The sequence below is a fragment of the Conger conger genome, chromosome 3 (assembly GCF_963514075.1).
Source record: "Conger conger chromosome 3, fConCon1.1, whole genome shotgun sequence".
NCBI classification, from domain to species: Eukaryota; Metazoa; Chordata; class Actinopteri; order Anguilliformes; family Congridae; genus Conger; species Conger conger.
In genome coordinates this window covers 28,432,922-28,450,498 of record NC_083762.1, presented here as the reverse complement: position 1 = coordinate 28,450,498, position 17,577 = coordinate 28,432,922, and the positions used below count along the sequence as shown (strand labels likewise).

General features: G+C 45.4%; 1 protein-coding gene across 1 annotated transcript in view; it reads right to left on the bottom strand.

The window, feature by feature from the left end:
• Window positions 1-16,202, bottom strand: part of LOC133123711 (trafficking kinesin-binding protein 2-like) — a 27,710-nt gene extending 11,508 nt beyond the window's left edge. Inside the window, 7 exon segments of the mRNA XM_061234191.1 lie at window positions 97-306; window positions 873-989; window positions 1,558-1,634; window positions 2,179-2,238; window positions 8,793-8,966; window positions 9,772-10,029; window positions 16,102-16,202. Of these exon segments, the coding sequence (XP_061090175.1) occupies window positions 97-306; window positions 873-989; window positions 1,558-1,634; window positions 2,179-2,238; window positions 8,793-8,966; window positions 9,772-9,823 (690 nt within the window). The 5' untranslated portion in view covers window positions 9,824-10,029; window positions 16,102-16,202.
• Window positions 16,203-17,577: the final 1,375 nt, after the last annotated feature.

Below are 17,577 nucleotides of genomic sequence, written 5' to 3'. Positions count from 1 at the left end.
ACCGTGGGGTAATCTGTGTAACATAAAATGTGTGGTAATGTAGAGGAGAGGCCGGTCTGAAGCTACACGCAGGGCTCTGGAGGGCGGAGGACGCACCTCGGAGCGCAGGGCCAGATTCTCCTCCTCCAGGTCCTGCATCTTGCTCTGCAGCGCCTCCAGCTGGCTGAGGGCGAGCGCTGCGCTCAGGGACTGGCTGTGGCGCAGCGGCGTGGAGCAGCTGGAGTCACTCTCACTCTCCTCCGAGGCGCTGGCCACCATGCGCAGCAGCTCGTCCTTCTTACCCAGCTCGTGCTGCAGCTGGTGCACCTGGGACAGAGAGAGAGAGAGAGAGAGAGAGAGAGAGAGAGAGAGAGAGAGAGAGAGAGAGAGAGAGAGAGAGAGAGAGAGAGAGAGAGAGAGAGAGAGAGAGAGAGAGAGAGAGAGAGAGGGAGAGGGAGAGGGAGAGAGAGTGAGCACTGTGTGTGTGTGTGTGTGTATGTGTGTGTGTACCTGTGAGTGAGCACTGCGTGTGTGTGCGTGCGCCTGTGAGTGGGCACTGTGTGTATGCACATGCTTGCGTGGGTGTATGCATGCGTGTCGGTGTCTATCTTTGTGTTGATGTGCATCTTGTACACGTGTGTCTGTGTCCTGTACATGTGTGTGTTTGTGCTGTACAATGCAGTCCGTAAGTATTTGGACAGTGCGTTTTGGCACTGTACTCCAGCACATTGGATTTGAAAGCCATGAATATGAGGATAAAGTAGAGACCGCCAGCTTTCATCTGTGCACATTCACATCCATATCCATATCATAGAAACCATGTAGGAATGGCAGCTGTCACGGTCCAAATACTTATGGACGGCACTGCATGTGAGTGAGGCTGCGTTCCTCACCTGATCCAGGGCCTCAGCGAGCTGCTCCTCCACAGACTCATTACGCTCCTGCAGCAGGTGGTTCCTCTGCAGCAGAGACTGACCAATGCGGGCCGCCAGCTCCAGATCCCGGTCCCGCTGTGCACAGGGACGCCACAAAGTCAACCAATCACACGCACTCACAATCCGTCAGTCAAGCAACGACTGCATCAGTAAGTTCCCAGTTCAGGGTTACAGGGCAACGTCACACATGGTATAGCTTTTGGATATCAAGCAAGGTGCAAGAATTAACCCCAGTTACCAGGCAAATGGAAGTCAGTTTGCCAGTGGGTCTACTCTAACAGCCACTTTGGTAGGTAAACACCCATCACTAGGAGATCCTGCTCTGAACTAAATATCTAGCTGTCTGGTACTGTGAAAGTGGCAGATGAATTTTGGGATGTGTGTGGTCAACGGAAATGTTAGCTTGATCAAGCTTTATAAGCGTCAAGTAAGACAATGCAGCAAGATTTTGTACCAATGTTCATTTTATCACGTTTCAAGGTGCTCAGGTATTCAGTCTTTTATGCATTCTTTTTTACGTGTTAATAAAAAACTTCTGACCAGAATATCAGACACCATCCCAGAGTGTTGTACATTCTGGTAGGGTGAAACCCTTTGAATACTGAAATGAGAACTGCAGAACTGGGAGAAATGGAGGACCCACCTCAGCCAGCAGGTGTGTGACCACATCGATGTCATTGTAGGTCTTGGCCATCTGGTCCACCCTGTCCCCACTGAGGACTGAAGAGAGACACAGAGAAGCTCAGCATCGCAGCAACACAACTCCCACCCAAGCTCTCAGCACACAGGCATGCGCACAACACACATACTCATATCTCTCCACTCTGACACACCAGGCTCTCAGCTCTACATGGTTCCACTACAAGCCGCCTACAGCAGGAACAGGCCTGAGCAACTCTGTTGCCTGGGCTACAGCTAGGGGGGTGGGAACTCCAGCACTTCCGGGGCCGACAAACTGCCCCACGCAGGTCACTCCATTACAGAGCTCAGCCAGCTGTCAAAGCGGCAGGAGGGCTGGAGTATCCCAGCATGCTCTAGAGGAAAAGAGCAGGATGCGAAGACTGCGGGATGCTAAGAGAGTGGGATAAAAAACCAAGCGGGTAGGTAACATGCGGATGAAAGAGAATATTAAGTCACAACCAAATCAGGACAAAGAACAAGAGATGATAGAGAAACAAATAGACATAGACTGCGGCATAGAATATCAGTGACACAGAGAGAAGGGAACAGAGAAAGATGAAATGACAGATCAGGTAAACTTTACCTTGAGAGAGGCAGCAGGAGCCAGGGTGGGAATAGGAGGAGGGCTCCAAAGCAAGGTAGGCTGACAGACAGAGAGTGAGGGAAGAAAGGAGAAGAGTTAAGGGGCAAATCCACAGAGAGAGGGGGGGAGAGATGCAGATGACCTCGTGCTGCTGTCACCCACAGGGGAAGGGTTGCAGCAGCACCTGGATCTACTGAAGCAATACTGCCAGAACTGGGCCCTGACACTAAATTCAGGAAAAAACTAAATTGTTATCTTCAAAAAGAAAGGCAAGACATCAGGAAACCTTGATACACTGTCCTAGAGCACTCTTTGTACTAGGACTATCTAGGATTGGAAAATTTGATTCAGCAGTGAATGCATTAAAAGAAAAAAAGCACTATAGAAATGTTTTGTAATGAAAAAACAATTGCAAGGATTACAAATTCCAATGGAAATGTGGTGCAAGATATCTGGCAGTAAGATCCTGCCTATTGTGCATATGGGTATGAGATATGGGGCCCACTCAGTAAACTCAAGTACACTAAATGGAATAAGTAGCCAACAGAGACCCTGCATGAGGAATTCTGTAGAAATATATTGAACATTGAAAGGAAAACCAAACTCCCTCCAATTTGAGGCACTCGAAACCCAAGAAGCTCAGCCCTGAAACCAGTCCCCACTGTCAGCTGGTACTGAAATGAACCGGCCGAAGTTCAATTAAACAGTCAGCTATCAATTTCAGACCCGCACTGCTTGGCAAACTCAAATTAAAGCAAACCAAATCAAACCCTCCTATTTGGAATATTGGGACACAAAAACACAAATTAGAATGCTATCAGGCCATAAAAGAGATACAAAGCAGAGACAGATCCTAACCAAGTACGGGCTCAGTCGCACTTTCTTCCTAAATGAGAAAAGTCCCCAAAAATCAGACAGATTAAATTGGGAGAAATTTGATTCTAAAATTCCAAACTTCCAATGACCCATTATGTAAAAATCTTCACTTGTATTGGGAGTGGGACATACAGCAGCAATTCCTGAAAAATACGTGACTGTTTGCCATAGCCTGAGAGACAATCAGTGAGATAATCTATCAATCCCAGTCCACTCTACAAGTTTCTGCAAGTTCCACTCTTGGGTCTTTTTATCTTTTTTATCAAACATTCACTGTTGCACACACACAGGTTTGTATTCGGTTTATGTTTTTACAATGTTCCTTGTATTTGTATAATTTTTTCCCTCATGCTTTGGCAATATGTATCTATGTACGTCATGCCAATAAAGCTCATTTGAATTTGAGAGAGAGAAACTGGGAGGGAGAGAGAGAGAGAAAGGGGCAGCAGGGGGGTTAAAGGAGGCGGAAACACACAAATTAAAACAAGGACAGTTTAATGAACAGAGGCTTTGGGGAGATTTACCGCCTGGTACTGCACAACTAGCCAGCGCCAGTGGGCCCCTGGCTGAGTGAGGGCACCTGGATGAAGGAGAGGAACAGTCCCTTCATTAGTCTCCGAAACCACGGCAAAATGAGAGAAAACGCCAATAGATAGATCACCTACCACCTACATTATATTATTTTATATAAACCTACAATTTTTTCTTATACATAACAAAAATCGAAATATACTAAATTACTGGACTATTTATGGACACCTTATCTTCCTAAAACCTGGCAATCATTGTTGTCCCTGGTAGCGGATACAAGTCTCTGGTCTTAATCACAAAAACGAGTTACTCTACTAAGCTGAAACCTATCCAACAATGGATATTCAATAATAATCCTTTTATATATATATTTGTCATCCAAGATACTTGCATTATAATGAATACTTTTTTCTGTCAGGTCTCCAGAGGATATTGCATTAAACTTTAGCATATATAATGAAAGCATTGCATGACAGCCAACTGATGAGAAAAACAAAGTGCCTTCACCGTAAATGACCTCTACGAAGCCTACCATGCTTATTGAAACCTGCTGCCTAGCAAACTAATCAATCAGCAATCAGCCGGGCATTTATATCAACACAAAATGGCTCCTAAGGCTTTCAATCATCACAAACATAGATTGAAGAGGCCTATTTAAACATGCCCCAATTATGCTAGCAGTATTTCACCTCCACTTAGGGAGAAGAATGAATGTTCCAGAAATGCTCCCAAAAACCTTATTATAGCACAGATAAACACCTTTTTTTTGTTTGAGAGCTGAGAAAGTGTACTCTCACACGGGTAATGGAGTCTCCTTCCTGGTTTGCTGTGAAGAGGGGTGAATATTTGGCAGTCACGCATGGCTGCGTGAGCATTGTGCTCAGGGCTCCAGTGATCTGTGCCATGACCTACAGCTCTGATCTGGCCACTTCCCAGCCCCCACCCCCCCCCCCCTCAAGCCGCCAGCCCACAGAATAACAGCCAGCACTAAAAATACCCCTTGGCGCCAAACTCATCCGGCACCAGCCTCCTTTACTGGGACAGCATTGCCCTGTGCCTGCTCTGCTCTGCTCTGCTCTGACCTTGTGAAACTTGGACTGTGCCTTCCCCTGTGATTATCTGCAGCTCAAACTGAGACCGTTCATGGCATGGGTCTCACACAGACACCAGAAGACAGTGTCAAAATACAAGAGCAATACAAAAACAAAAGAAAAATGGCGATACAACATGATTTGAAACATATCAAGAACATTTTAATGCATTTGTTGCCCAATTTAACAAATCAGACAAAACAGCTTCAAAAATCACCTCCTACCCACAAATGCCCTGTCACAAATATCACCTTCTACCCTCAAATATTTCACCCTCAAATATCACGTTCTACCCTCAAATATTTCACCCACAAATATCACCTACTACCATCAAATGCCCTTAAATACTGTATCACCCTCTACCCTCAAATGTTTCACCTTCTACCCGTCAGTTATAAGCTCTTACCATTCTTCTTTCGAGGTTTAAGAGCCAACTACGCTTTCAATAGCAAATATATTTCATGTCCTGTATTTACAACTACATTAGAGCAAAGCACTAGGGAGTCACTTCATTGACATCACCAACTCCAGCCCAGGCTAGATCAATACAGCACACATCTTCAGCATTATTCACAGACAACTGCATTGCAAAGAGTAAAGAGAAATCTGTCTCTGATGCCAATATGTCTCCTGGCCACACATTCCCTGGATCTTATCATATTTACTACACAGTTGGCACACACTGATTAACAGTAAAACAGTGGCTGAGAGTAACAGACTTGGAACTACTCAAGTAAACAGACATGCTAAATCAATCACCACAGGATTGAGTACACTACAGCCTACTTGATATGAGTCGCAGATTAAATACGTCGATTCTATTCCTGTGACAATAGCATTCCTGATCAAGACTTGGAATGGGATAGAAAGTAGTCACTGCAAATGTTCTGGGATAATACTGACTCTGCTTAATTCAGCATATGTTTCATGCATTTCTGACAACTGCCATTCCTGTAAATAAACATTATTTTCAGTTTGGGAGACCTTCCTGTTTTATATCACAGTTAATATGTGTTAGAAAGCTCAACTGTATACATGAGCACTCTACAGGCCTGAGTGCAGAAATAGTGGTGTTAAGAAGCAGGAACAGACCTGGCTCAACTATGTAATTGTTTTGGATTGAAATATTTTTCTACGCTTTACTGAGTTTCTCAGGTGCATTGGAACGTATGAAATACTCACAAAAACTGCAAATCTCGCCTTCCGATCTTCTTAGTTGGCTCACTTGCACCAGGCAAAAGAAATCGAGTACAGAAAAGTATTTGAATCCAAAGCAATTACATATTTGATCCAGGTTTGATAAGGAAATGTGATTTGGCCTGAATATGACCCAAAATACATGAAACGTAAGGTTGTCTGTTTAATTTTGTCTGCCGATTCTGTCAGTGAAGTAAAACTGTCACACTTCACTAGCCAGACAGCACTTTCCTGTCATCTCACCCCCATCCTCCTTTTCCCTGGTAATGTGGTCGCCAGTGTTCAACATCTTTCATTTTAAACACAATGCAACATTTCCACTGCATTAATAAATAAAATACACTAATGCACTAATATACTAACAATCGGAAAAAACCATGGGGTGATGATGCCAACCCTGCCCAAATTGTAGTCAGAGAGAGAGATAAAAGCTTGGCTGCATTAGATGGGTATTTAGCGCACTGTGGGTCTCGTTTATAATGTAGAAATGGAGCGGAAATTGCACCGTGCCCATAACTACTCCATCACACTTTCCCCAATTTCACAACACAGCCTCTCCCCATTCAGGCGCAGGGTCAGTGAGAGACAGATGACACATCTCCACATCAGAGAGGAGATAGGAGGTGCCCTCTGACAGACTTCTGGGAAGGCCAAGGTGATGGACAGGAGTCATGCACAATAATAACAAGCCCAACCCCCAACCCCCCCAAAAAGGAACTACATCTCCCATGCTGCCTTGGCACACACTGCTTTCTGTACCCTGACTGACCTTGCAGAGATATCACTGTTACAGAGCTTTGCACAGTGCAGTGTTTCCTCACACACACACACACACACACACACGTGCACATACAAGTACACGTACGCGTACAAGCATGCACACACACACACACACACACACACACAAAAGCTTGCACATGTGCGTGCACACACACACACACACACACACACACACACACACACAGAATAGTCTCACATTCAGCCCCTGCAGTTTGCTCACCTTCGACAGTGAAATTCTCGTACAGCTCGTCATTATTGCTGACTGTGGTGCCGAACGCCGGCATGGCCGCTTTCAACATCCCGCTCCTTTATTCTGCTCCTTCCGTCTGCTTTTCTCTCTCCCCCACTCCAGCCCTCCCTCTCTCTCCCTCCCTCTCTCTCTCTCTCGCTCTCCCTCTCTCATGCCTCTCTCTGCCGTGACGTTAGACTTGATTTTGGTCTCTGCTGCTGCATGGCACTTAGAGAGCAGCACTCTGAATTCATGTGTCACTGCCAACCTGCTCGGACACAGAGGGCACTGCAGACACCAGCTCCTATCTCATGTACACACACACACACACACACACACACACACAGACAGACACACACACACACAATATGTGGACATGACATGAAAGACTGTGGCATGCACACAGCTTTACGGGTGCATACAGAATGAACAGTCCCTGGGCACTGATACACACACACACACGCACACAGTCCATCTGCTACCCTATATATTTCTAGGTCACAAGGCAGCCTGCTGTCTGGCCAATCAGACGTGTGAGCGGCTGCTGAGGTGGGGGCAGGGTGGCAGGCGTGACTGGGATCTTTGCTGAAGGGGCTTCATTAAGGGGTTAAGAGGCACAGCGGCCCGCAGTTGCCGCACGCGGTTACAGTATGAATAGACAGGGGCGGCCGCGTGGTCAAAAAACGGCTGTTAATGCAAACCCGTCAGGACAGGGAATCTTGCTTTTCACTTTCGGTTTGTTGACAGCCTCCAAATACACCGCAGTATAAATAGGCTACAGTGCTTGCTTTGGAAGCCCTCCAGACTGGCCGCTCCCCCACCCCCACCCCCACCACCGACCAACCCCCGTCCCTCTGACAGGCAGACATTGAAAGGGACGGCAGCAGTGGCAGTCCGGCACAACGAGCCCCTCTGTACGGAGCCCCTCGTGCTCCGCGATACGGGGGCGGAAGTGCCGTTCGGCAGCGACTCTCCAGCAGAGTCACCTGGGACAAATGGCCCCTTGATAGAGACCCGTGTCTGTACTTAACCCCTCGCTCCATCTTTTCCCCCCTCCCCAAAGTCGAACGGACATCAAACGGCATGTCACAGGCACTCTCTTTCTGGTCCTGCCAACGCTACGCTAACACGAGCACTAATAAAATCACACGGGACTAATACCGCGGTTTGACCCCGGCACCTGAGCATGCACACGCATATGTAAAAACGCACACATGCGTGTATTCACATGAACACACACACTCCACTTTCACACAAGAAACCCAAAAAGCTAACTAAACTTTGTAAGTAGCTCGCTAATGAAGAAAACATGAATAAGGCTAGCTAACATCCTGCCAATTTTTTATGTGCATGCACACGATACGTAATAGCTAATTAGTAAACTAGCTGGGAGCAGGCCATCATCTAGTTGGTGTACATCCTTTTAACTGGCCCGATAATGTTACGACTTTGTTTACATTGCCATCGTAACTGATCTTTTCTGCAAACATTACTGGGACTTAAGCTGACAAATTGGCAGAGTAACTTTTAAGCTGACAAACTGACTGGGCAGACTTTCAAAAATGTATTCTCAGGCTCACATTTACTTATGACCCCTAAAGTGGAAAGTTCCAGAACACTTCCGGGTAATGCTCCATGCGTAGGCGTAGACACAGACACACACACACACACACAGGGGCACACACGTACATACATGCACACACAGGCACAAGCACACACACACACAGGCGCGCACGTACGCACAGGCGCATGCACACACAGACGCACACACACACAGGCGTGCGTGCACGCACACACACACACAGGCGTGCGTGCACGCACACACACACACACACACACACACACACACACACACACAACACACACACAACACACACACACAGTCTCTGTGCTCTCCTGCTGGTACTCACTCATGTAGTGGAAGGTCTCCTCAGCCAGCATGGGGGAGAGGGCGCTGGTCTCCTCGGGTGAGCAGCTGGGAGACACCACCCAGTCCTGGCTGTCGTACAGGTACAGGGACTCGCTGTCTGAGCCCCGCAGCTCAATGTGGGCCGGGCCTGACCCACAGTCTTTATGGCCCTCATCTGAGGACAGGGACAGAGGTCAGCATCCACAGCCATAACTCAACATTCACACGCTGCTGCCTCACAACTACACTGGGGCCTGCTCTGCCCACGGACGTGTGTCAGAGTGTGTGCATCCCTGGGCTACTCTGATTGTGTGTGTGTGTGTGTGTGTGTGTGTGTGTGTGTGTGTGAGAGAGAGTATGGGTGTGCGTGTGTGTGTGTGTGCAGTTCCCTTTCCTGAAAAGAAAAAACCTGCAGCATTACATAAGACTCATCCACATGAATCAGGAAATCCAATGTTGAAAAAGAACACTGCAGAAGTGCATGAGTGGGCATGCATATCTGTGTGTGTGTGTGTGTTTGTGTGTGTGTCAGTGAGGGGACATGCACATCCGAGAGTGGGGGATGTGGGAGCTCTCTCCCTCACCCTCTCTCTCTCTCCAGTGCTAGAGGCCGTGCATCATTCCAGATGGGTGCCTATGTGGTTCAGTGGGTCAGGGCAGCTGCAGAACGAATGTTCAGATATCCAGAGCACAAACCCTACATCAGTCGGTCAGGAGAGCGTGAGAGCAAACCCTGCTGCGATTGGCTAAGGGCCGGGCAAACCCGGCTGCGATTGGCTAAGGGCTGGGCAAACCCTGCTGCAATTGGCTAAGGGCCGGGCAAACCCGGCTGCGATTGGCTAAGGGCTGGGCAAACCCTGCTGCGATTGGCTAAGGGCTGGGCAAACCCTGCTGCGATTGGCTAAGGGCTGGGCAAACCCTGCTGCGATTGGCTGAGGGCCGGGGTGGAGAGAACGGACAAACATTGCGGGGGGACTCACCAGGGCAGGGGGCTTGCTCCTTCTCTGCGCTCATGCGCTTCACCTCAAACATGTCCCTGCCAGCGCAGCACACACCACACAGGCCTCTGCACCGGCACACACACCCTGTGTGAGGGGCATCACAATCTGCCCTGCCAGGTGAGGGCCAGCGGGTGGGGCGGGGGTGGAGGTGGGGCGTTGATAAATTTCAGATGTCCAGCAACCAACGGGAAGGCAGATGTTGAGCCGTAATATCCTCCACAAGGGCCCTTAAATCACCTGAAACACAAAATAAACATATTAAGCTTACTACAGTGGGAGCAATAATTATTTGATCCCTTGCTGATTTTGTAGGTTTGCCCACTTACAAAGAATGGAACTGTGTAGAATTTTAATCATAGGTACATTTTAACATTGAGAGACAGAATATCACAAAATAATCCATAATAACAACATCATATACATTTTATAAATGTATTATCGTATTTTAGCATGAAATAAGTATTTGATCCCCTACCAATCAGCAATAATTCTGGCTCCCACAGACCAGTTAGTGTATCATTAAGAAGCACTCCTAATCTCAACTCATTACCCAAAACACCTGCGTCAATTCGTTACATCGTTATGTAGCTGTATAAAAGACACCTGTCCACACAATCAATCAGATTCCAACGTTTCCACCATGGCCAAGACAAAGGAGCTGTCTAAGGACATCAGGGACAAAATTGTAGACCTGCACAAGGCTGGGATGGGCTACAAGAAAATAAGCAATCAGCTTGGTGAGAAGTTAACTACCATCAGTAACACACTACACCGTGAAGGATTAAAATCCTGCTGCGCGTGCAAGGTTCATCTGCTGAAGAAGGCACATGTACAGGCCCATCTGAAGTTTGCCAAAGAACACCTGGATGATCCAGAGGAGGCTTGAAAGAAGGTGATGTGGTCAGATGAGACCAAAATAGAGCTATTTGGCATCAACTCGATTCGCCGTGTTTGGAGGAAGAGGAATGCTGAGTACAACCCCAAGAACACCATCCCCACTGTGAAGCATGGAGGTGGAAACCTTATGCTTTGGGGGACAGGACGACTTCACTGTATCGAGCGGAGGATGAATAGGGCCATGTACCAGGAAATTTTGGGCAACAACCTCCTTCCCTCAGTGAGAGCACTGAAAATGAGTTGTGGATGGGTCTTCCAACATGACAATGATCCAAAACATACGGCCAAGGCAACAAACAAGTGGCTCAAAAAGAAGCATATTAAGGTCCTGGAGTGGCCTAGCCAGTCTCCAGACCTAAATCCCATCGAAAATCTGTGGAGGGAGCTGAAGCTTCGAGTTGCCAAGCGACAGCCTCGGAACCTGATTTGGAGAGGATCTGCAAAGAGGAGTGGACCAAAATCCCTCCCAAGATCTGTGCAAACCTGGTGAAAAACTACAACAAACGTCTGACCTCTGTGCTTGCCAACAAAGGTTTCTCCACCAAGTATTAAGTCCTATTGTTCTATGGATCAAATACTTATTTCATGTGAAAATATGATATTAAATTTATAAAATGTATATGATGTTGTTATTGTGGATTATTTTGTGATATTCTGTCTCTCAATGTTAAAATGTACCTATGATTAAAATTCTACACAGTTCCATTCTTTGTAAGTGGGCAAACCTACAAAATCAGCAAGGGATCAAATAATTATTGCTCCCACTATATGTCCAGTACAATAGACAACTGTATCAATATCTGACAACTGACCTTTACTTAACTGCATCACTGTCCTTGGTATACTACAAGTGCATGTTTTCCAGGCTTATCCTGACAACAAATTTCTAAATAAACATCAGAACAAATACCCACGTGAAAAGGGGAACAGGAGACAGAGGGAAAAACAGGAATAGAAAAGCAGAAGGAGGAAAGAGGGAGAGGCGCGGCTTCAGAAACGGAGAAGGGCCGAAGAGCGATGAGCAATCCTACAGCACGGAGCGGAGAGACTGCCCAAAGGAGGGACAGGACCATAGAGTGGGACCATTGAGCAGGACCATAGAGTGCAACACTGCACAAGGCCACTCAGCCCTACTCCTCGGCCTTACACAAGAGCGTTAGACTCTCTGTGGCCTGGAAACGTCAGGACCAATCAAATCCACTTCCTCTCTGAGACCTCACACTCTCTCGCTCTCACTCTCCGTCTGTCCCTGGGTCAGTTTCAAATATTCCACCGCTCCTTCTCCCTCCCACCCAATTTAACGCAGTTTGCTTGCTGAAAAGAGATTTGAGCTTAAGACAGGAGTTTGAGCGCCCTTGACCCGCCCTTCCGTCTGGGCGAGCAGATGGACCTGATGCGCTGGGAAATAAACAAATGATGACACCAAATATGCTGAAGAGCCATATGTCAGGGTTATCGCCGGGTTTGTGTGTGCAGCAGTTTATAAAGTTAATCTCCCTGCAGCCACCACACTGCACACGGTGCGGGTGGAGGTGAGGGTGAGGGTGAGGGTGAGGGGGGGTGCTATCAGCACTTCATCACACTCACCCGACCTCATGCGTCTTTGCAATACCTGCAGTGCACGTCTCAAAAACACTCAAATCCAACTGGGAAACTGCAGATTCTTTTTGACGTACTAATGGACTATATCGTAAATCATAATACTTGTATATAACTGTCCTATAATGTGTGCATGCATGCACACACTCATGCATATATGCAAGAAACTTCAGATATACTTCATTTTGAAGGCATGTCATAACAATGTGGCAGGAAGGAGAAAAGAAAAAAAAAAAACATTTCCTGTTATGTAATTAAAAGAAGGCAGACTTCAGCACCTTTGATTTCTGACTCATACATAATGTAATTTAGGCAATTTAATTGCTAAAATCCAGTGGAGGTAAAAGCACTCCAGGAGTACAGCAAGCTAGGAACAGAGACAGAAATCTCACATTTAAACAGATCATTACCCTCAACCATCTTCATTTATGTTCCTTACTTAAGATTATGCAAATGATTATATGACAAATCCCTACCTGTTGCTATTACTCAAGATCACAAAACTATGCCAAGGTCCTTGCATTGTTTGTACACCTGTTTAAGCATGCTCTTTGCTCCTCCTATCCAAACTCAGGGAATAATCACAGGCTTGTCCTTACCGGCATTAACAGTATGAAATAGCCTCTGCCCTTGAATTTGTGAAATTGACTATTCACTATCAATATCCTCAGAGGGCATTGAAAAACTGCTCACCTCCATCAAACAGACCCAAGTGTGTCAATTCTCCATCTTGAACACATGAGCTATGTTATGGGCAGGGTGGAGGCACAGGGTTAAGAGAAGGAAGAGGGCTCACAACTCCCAAGATCTAAACACTGTACAATTCCCAGATGGTGAGTTGCCGTTGTAATCTCAAGCAAGGTACTTAACCCGCATTGCTCCGGTAAGTATCCAGGAGAATTAAAAGGATTGCACCTTCAGAGAATATAAGCTGTGCTCCGGATAAGAGTGTCAGTTATACGCCCAAATTTAAAAATGTAAATGCGATGCACTCTATTTGCATTTTTGTGCACTTCTGATCGGCCGCTGTTGGCAAAGCTGCTTTAACCGCTGAACCAATTTGAGGGCGGGACGGTACAACCTGAAGATGATTTGAACTTACTGTGGCTGAAAATGTACAGACAGTGTTTTTACCCTTCACTTCCTTAAAATGAAGGATGGTTTAAAATTAAACAAATCAGGACTTAGGAAATATAGCCTAAAAACTGAAACATAAGCAGATGGTCTCACTCATACTGAAACCCAGCCCATTCAAAATGAAAGCACACAGTAGATTGCACTGTCGATTCCGAAACAAACTTAACTGCAAACGGCACAACAGCTAGGCTACTTCCCTACAATGAGAATCATTATTTCAGTTGTGTAGCGTGTGATTTCTGGACAAAGTTTGACAACAACTTTTTGTTGAGTACAGAGCAACAAACCCAGTTCAAAGCCCACAACAGTGTTCACCATGTTCTACCCAAGTAGAGAAGGACCTCAGCAAAGGACTGGTTGGTGCACCTTCTTGCATTTTAAAAGCCAATAGCTGGCTAATTGCCTATTGTCCACTAGAAGTGTTCACGCCTTAAAGGGAATTGGTTTCCCACAGGAAGTCAGACCAGCATTTCTGGCGAAGCCTGACCTCGGCTTGACAAGGACAACAAAGAGGACCCATGAGCCTGGGGGTGGAGTCTGAAGAGGACACAGTCACAGGGCAGCTGGGCATTAGTCACTGTGCTGGTTTTTATAGCGCGAGTGAACTCCCTTCACAGCTTACATGTGAGGGAGCAGAAAAAGAGATGCAACATTAATTTAATACCTTTTCAGAGTTAAAGATCTAAAATACCACACAGAGCAGACATACAGGCAACACTGTTAATATTCAAAATGGAGAGAAGACCCTGAAAATGACCCTGCAGTGTGCGGTCAGGCTGGGTATATTGTTCATGCCACCACACTTAGACAACGACTTTGACTGTGAAGTCTTTTTTTGTGCGAGTTGATATAAGATCATATCACAAAAACAAACCAAACAGATGGAGTCACTCTTTTCCCTTGGGGAGCACAAACAGGAAGTTGAAAGCTAGAGACATATAATTTTAGCAATTCTCTCAGAAGGACTGAAGGATGATGACAGGCTACTTGGCTGATCAATAGGGCCCATTTTATCAATGGAAAGGAATTGGATATAGATAGTTTCCTCCCTCAACACAAAAAAGTACAGTCTTAGAAATATTTGACAGTTAATGCACTGACATGAAATTTCCCTTTCAAAATTCCCATGACTGGACTTTGCTGTGACGTTACTTAATCATGTCCTATTATGAGAAACTGGGATTGGAATAGCCTGGAGGAGCTAGACTCTCTCTTGAAATAGGCCAGCAGGGCCATACACTATAGCACACCAAAAACCTTGTCCAACCATGCTTTATCTTATAGGATCTTAAATTGTGACCCCATCATTCCTGTAAGAGAACAAAGCCGTGTTGTTGGTTCTCAGTAATCCCTTGCTCCCTGCTAGAGCACGGATTCCAATTATGTGTGGAAAATAAAATTAGCTCAGTTATGCACGACGGTCGGAGGGATTTTTGAATCAGTGTGTTGGGCATGAGACTCAGCAAGTAAACTCGCCCATTTCTATTTGTTCGTTTAGGAAGTTACAGTCCATTTAACCAGTTCGATCCAAATAGTAGACATGTCATTGCAAAAGTTATACAATTGCAATATAATGCAATTGTATAACTTCATACACGTGATAGTGTGTGGTTAATATAAGATGTAGCCCAATACATGTAATTCGTGTAACGCGCAAACGAACTCTCGAACTAGTAACGTTAGCTTTTAAACTCTGAAATAAAGAAAACAAAATATTGTGATGACTTATGAAAAATAAATATACGATAATGATAAAACTGCAAAATATTTCCCAAAAAATGCTTGCCATGTAGTCTAACGTTAAGTAACCAAAGCAGCAGACTAGCTACAGGTTAGCTAACATTAACACAATGAATCGTGTTTGTGCCTGTTGATAGCAATTCAATAGCTACGTTTCACAACTCCGACTTGAAGTGAAAAATGTAAAAAAAATTACCTATATGCTGTTCGTTTAAATCTACTGGAGAAGCAGTTCACAATAACCGCGGATTTAAAGTAAATTAGCGTTATTGTTTCTATATGGTAGCCTGGAATGCAAGTCAGTTGGCAGAACAAGCAAAAAACGCGGTATCCATCAATGCTAACTTAACGCCAGCTAACATTCAGCAAACTAAGTGGCTAAAATTGCAACAGTAGCTTATCTGAGTTACCAAGCTTGCAAATTAGGGGGGAAAACTTGTGTCATAGAGTGGATGTGCATCAATGTATCTTCTGAATTCGGTTCAGTTATGCTTTGCGATATTAGTTCGCTAGCTAACATACAACTGCCAACAGTAGCCTAACGTTAATTTAAGGCGTTAAGGTTATCCAATATTGCCATCCAGTTTAAATAGCTCTCCGTTCATTCCAGCTATTCTTAGTCCGTGAAAAGACCAATATAGTCGTTAGTTTTAAAAATCCAGCACGAAATTAACCAGCCTTTCGAAGCCATTGGTATCTGGAAAAGAATAGAGACGAGAGCGTAGCAATTTCACCGCTGTGATTGAGTCAGATAGCTAGCCTCGGTCTGACATGTCAGACAGCAGCATGAAATCAGTAGCGGGAGAGCAAGCTTGCTAACTAGGGACATCCTTGTCTTTCACCCTGTCTATTTTACTTCATTTTGAGAACAATGGTAACCTAACTACGACTAAACATCTAAATATCTCCTTCGTGATAAATGTTATGAGAACGTACCTTAGCGACCCGCTTTACATCAGTACAAATTCACATGTGATCCTGTCATCTCAGAAACAGAAACAAAAGACAACTGTCTGAAAGCCCACGGATGGTTTAGCATACAACTACAAAACGTCATCAAAACAAGACGCGAATGACGCATTTCATGCGGGACAGAATGAATCCACGTTTCATTATTGAAATGGTAGCTTAGTCTGTGAAATAGAGTGAAAAACAACATTAGATGAAATGCTGACTGAGATTCATAACCCCCACTGTACTCATTTTGGGAGTATGAAAATACCTGTTCCAATCTGTAGCCAACTAACCAGCCCTGGCTGAAATAAACCTTAGGGCTACATCCACATGAGGATAGGAGATATTATAGTATTAACAATAATAATGGGATTTGGTCCTAAGAGTTAGGCGGGCTGAAGACCCAAGGACTTGGTTGAGTATAATGGAAAAATAGTGTTGAGTCAAGCATGGATTACTGGATGGACCTCTCAAGTCCAGGCCCTGGGGACAGGGCCAAAAGGTCAGGGTCCCAACCCACCCCACTGCGGAATGCATAGGGCCTACTACTTTTTTTGGTAAGGGAGGGGCCCTAGAGGCGTTCACCCTCTGGGGCCCTTGGATTCAGGATCCTTCTATGTTTATCACATCATGTTTAGAGTTTAGATACAGCAAACCAGTTCAGCTCACCAAGCCAGTGGAAGCAATCATGATCCTCTTAGGCTTATAGGCTAGTCTGGCTAAAAGCAAGTAAACCACCTACAAGTAAACCTAGAAGAATATATCTTACCTCATGTCAAGGACATGCAATGATAACACAAACACATAAACTACAGTATATAAATCGAGAAGGGCTTACAGTGTGTATGTTTGTATCGCCACCGAGTGGTAGTTGGAAATTGTACTCATTCACGCTCACTATTACCGCTTTCAGACGCGGATTTGGTTCTGGCTCTGGTTCCGTTCTGGAGTCTCAGAACCTTGGTGCTTTCTGGCGAACCATCCCATGTCCATACCAGTTTAAGCAGAACTGACTGAACTGAACCACCGCCCTCCATCATCAACGGAGGACGTTGCTCAATGCTTTCGTCTCCTTCTTCATTCCGTCATGGTTTGCAAGGAAAAAACAACTCTTTTTTTGGTTCCAGCTGAGAACCAACTTTTCAGGTTCCGAACCAATTTATTTTTGGCCTGAACGCACCGGCCGGTTCAAAATTAGGTTCGGTGTGAAAGGCCTATATATGCGTTGATTGGCACTTCCATTCAATCTCAATATAATTTCAAGACAAATCTCAATGCCATTTCACAGAACTACTGCAATGGCAACAGGCCTGCTATCTACTTATGTTGGTTGCTATGGTGTTATGGATACCCTAAAAGAATGATAATAAAAAAATTCAGACTTTTTTGCGCAAAAATAACTCAATTTAACTCCAATGGATCCTGACACAAGACCACTCATTATATCCGTAATTCCGT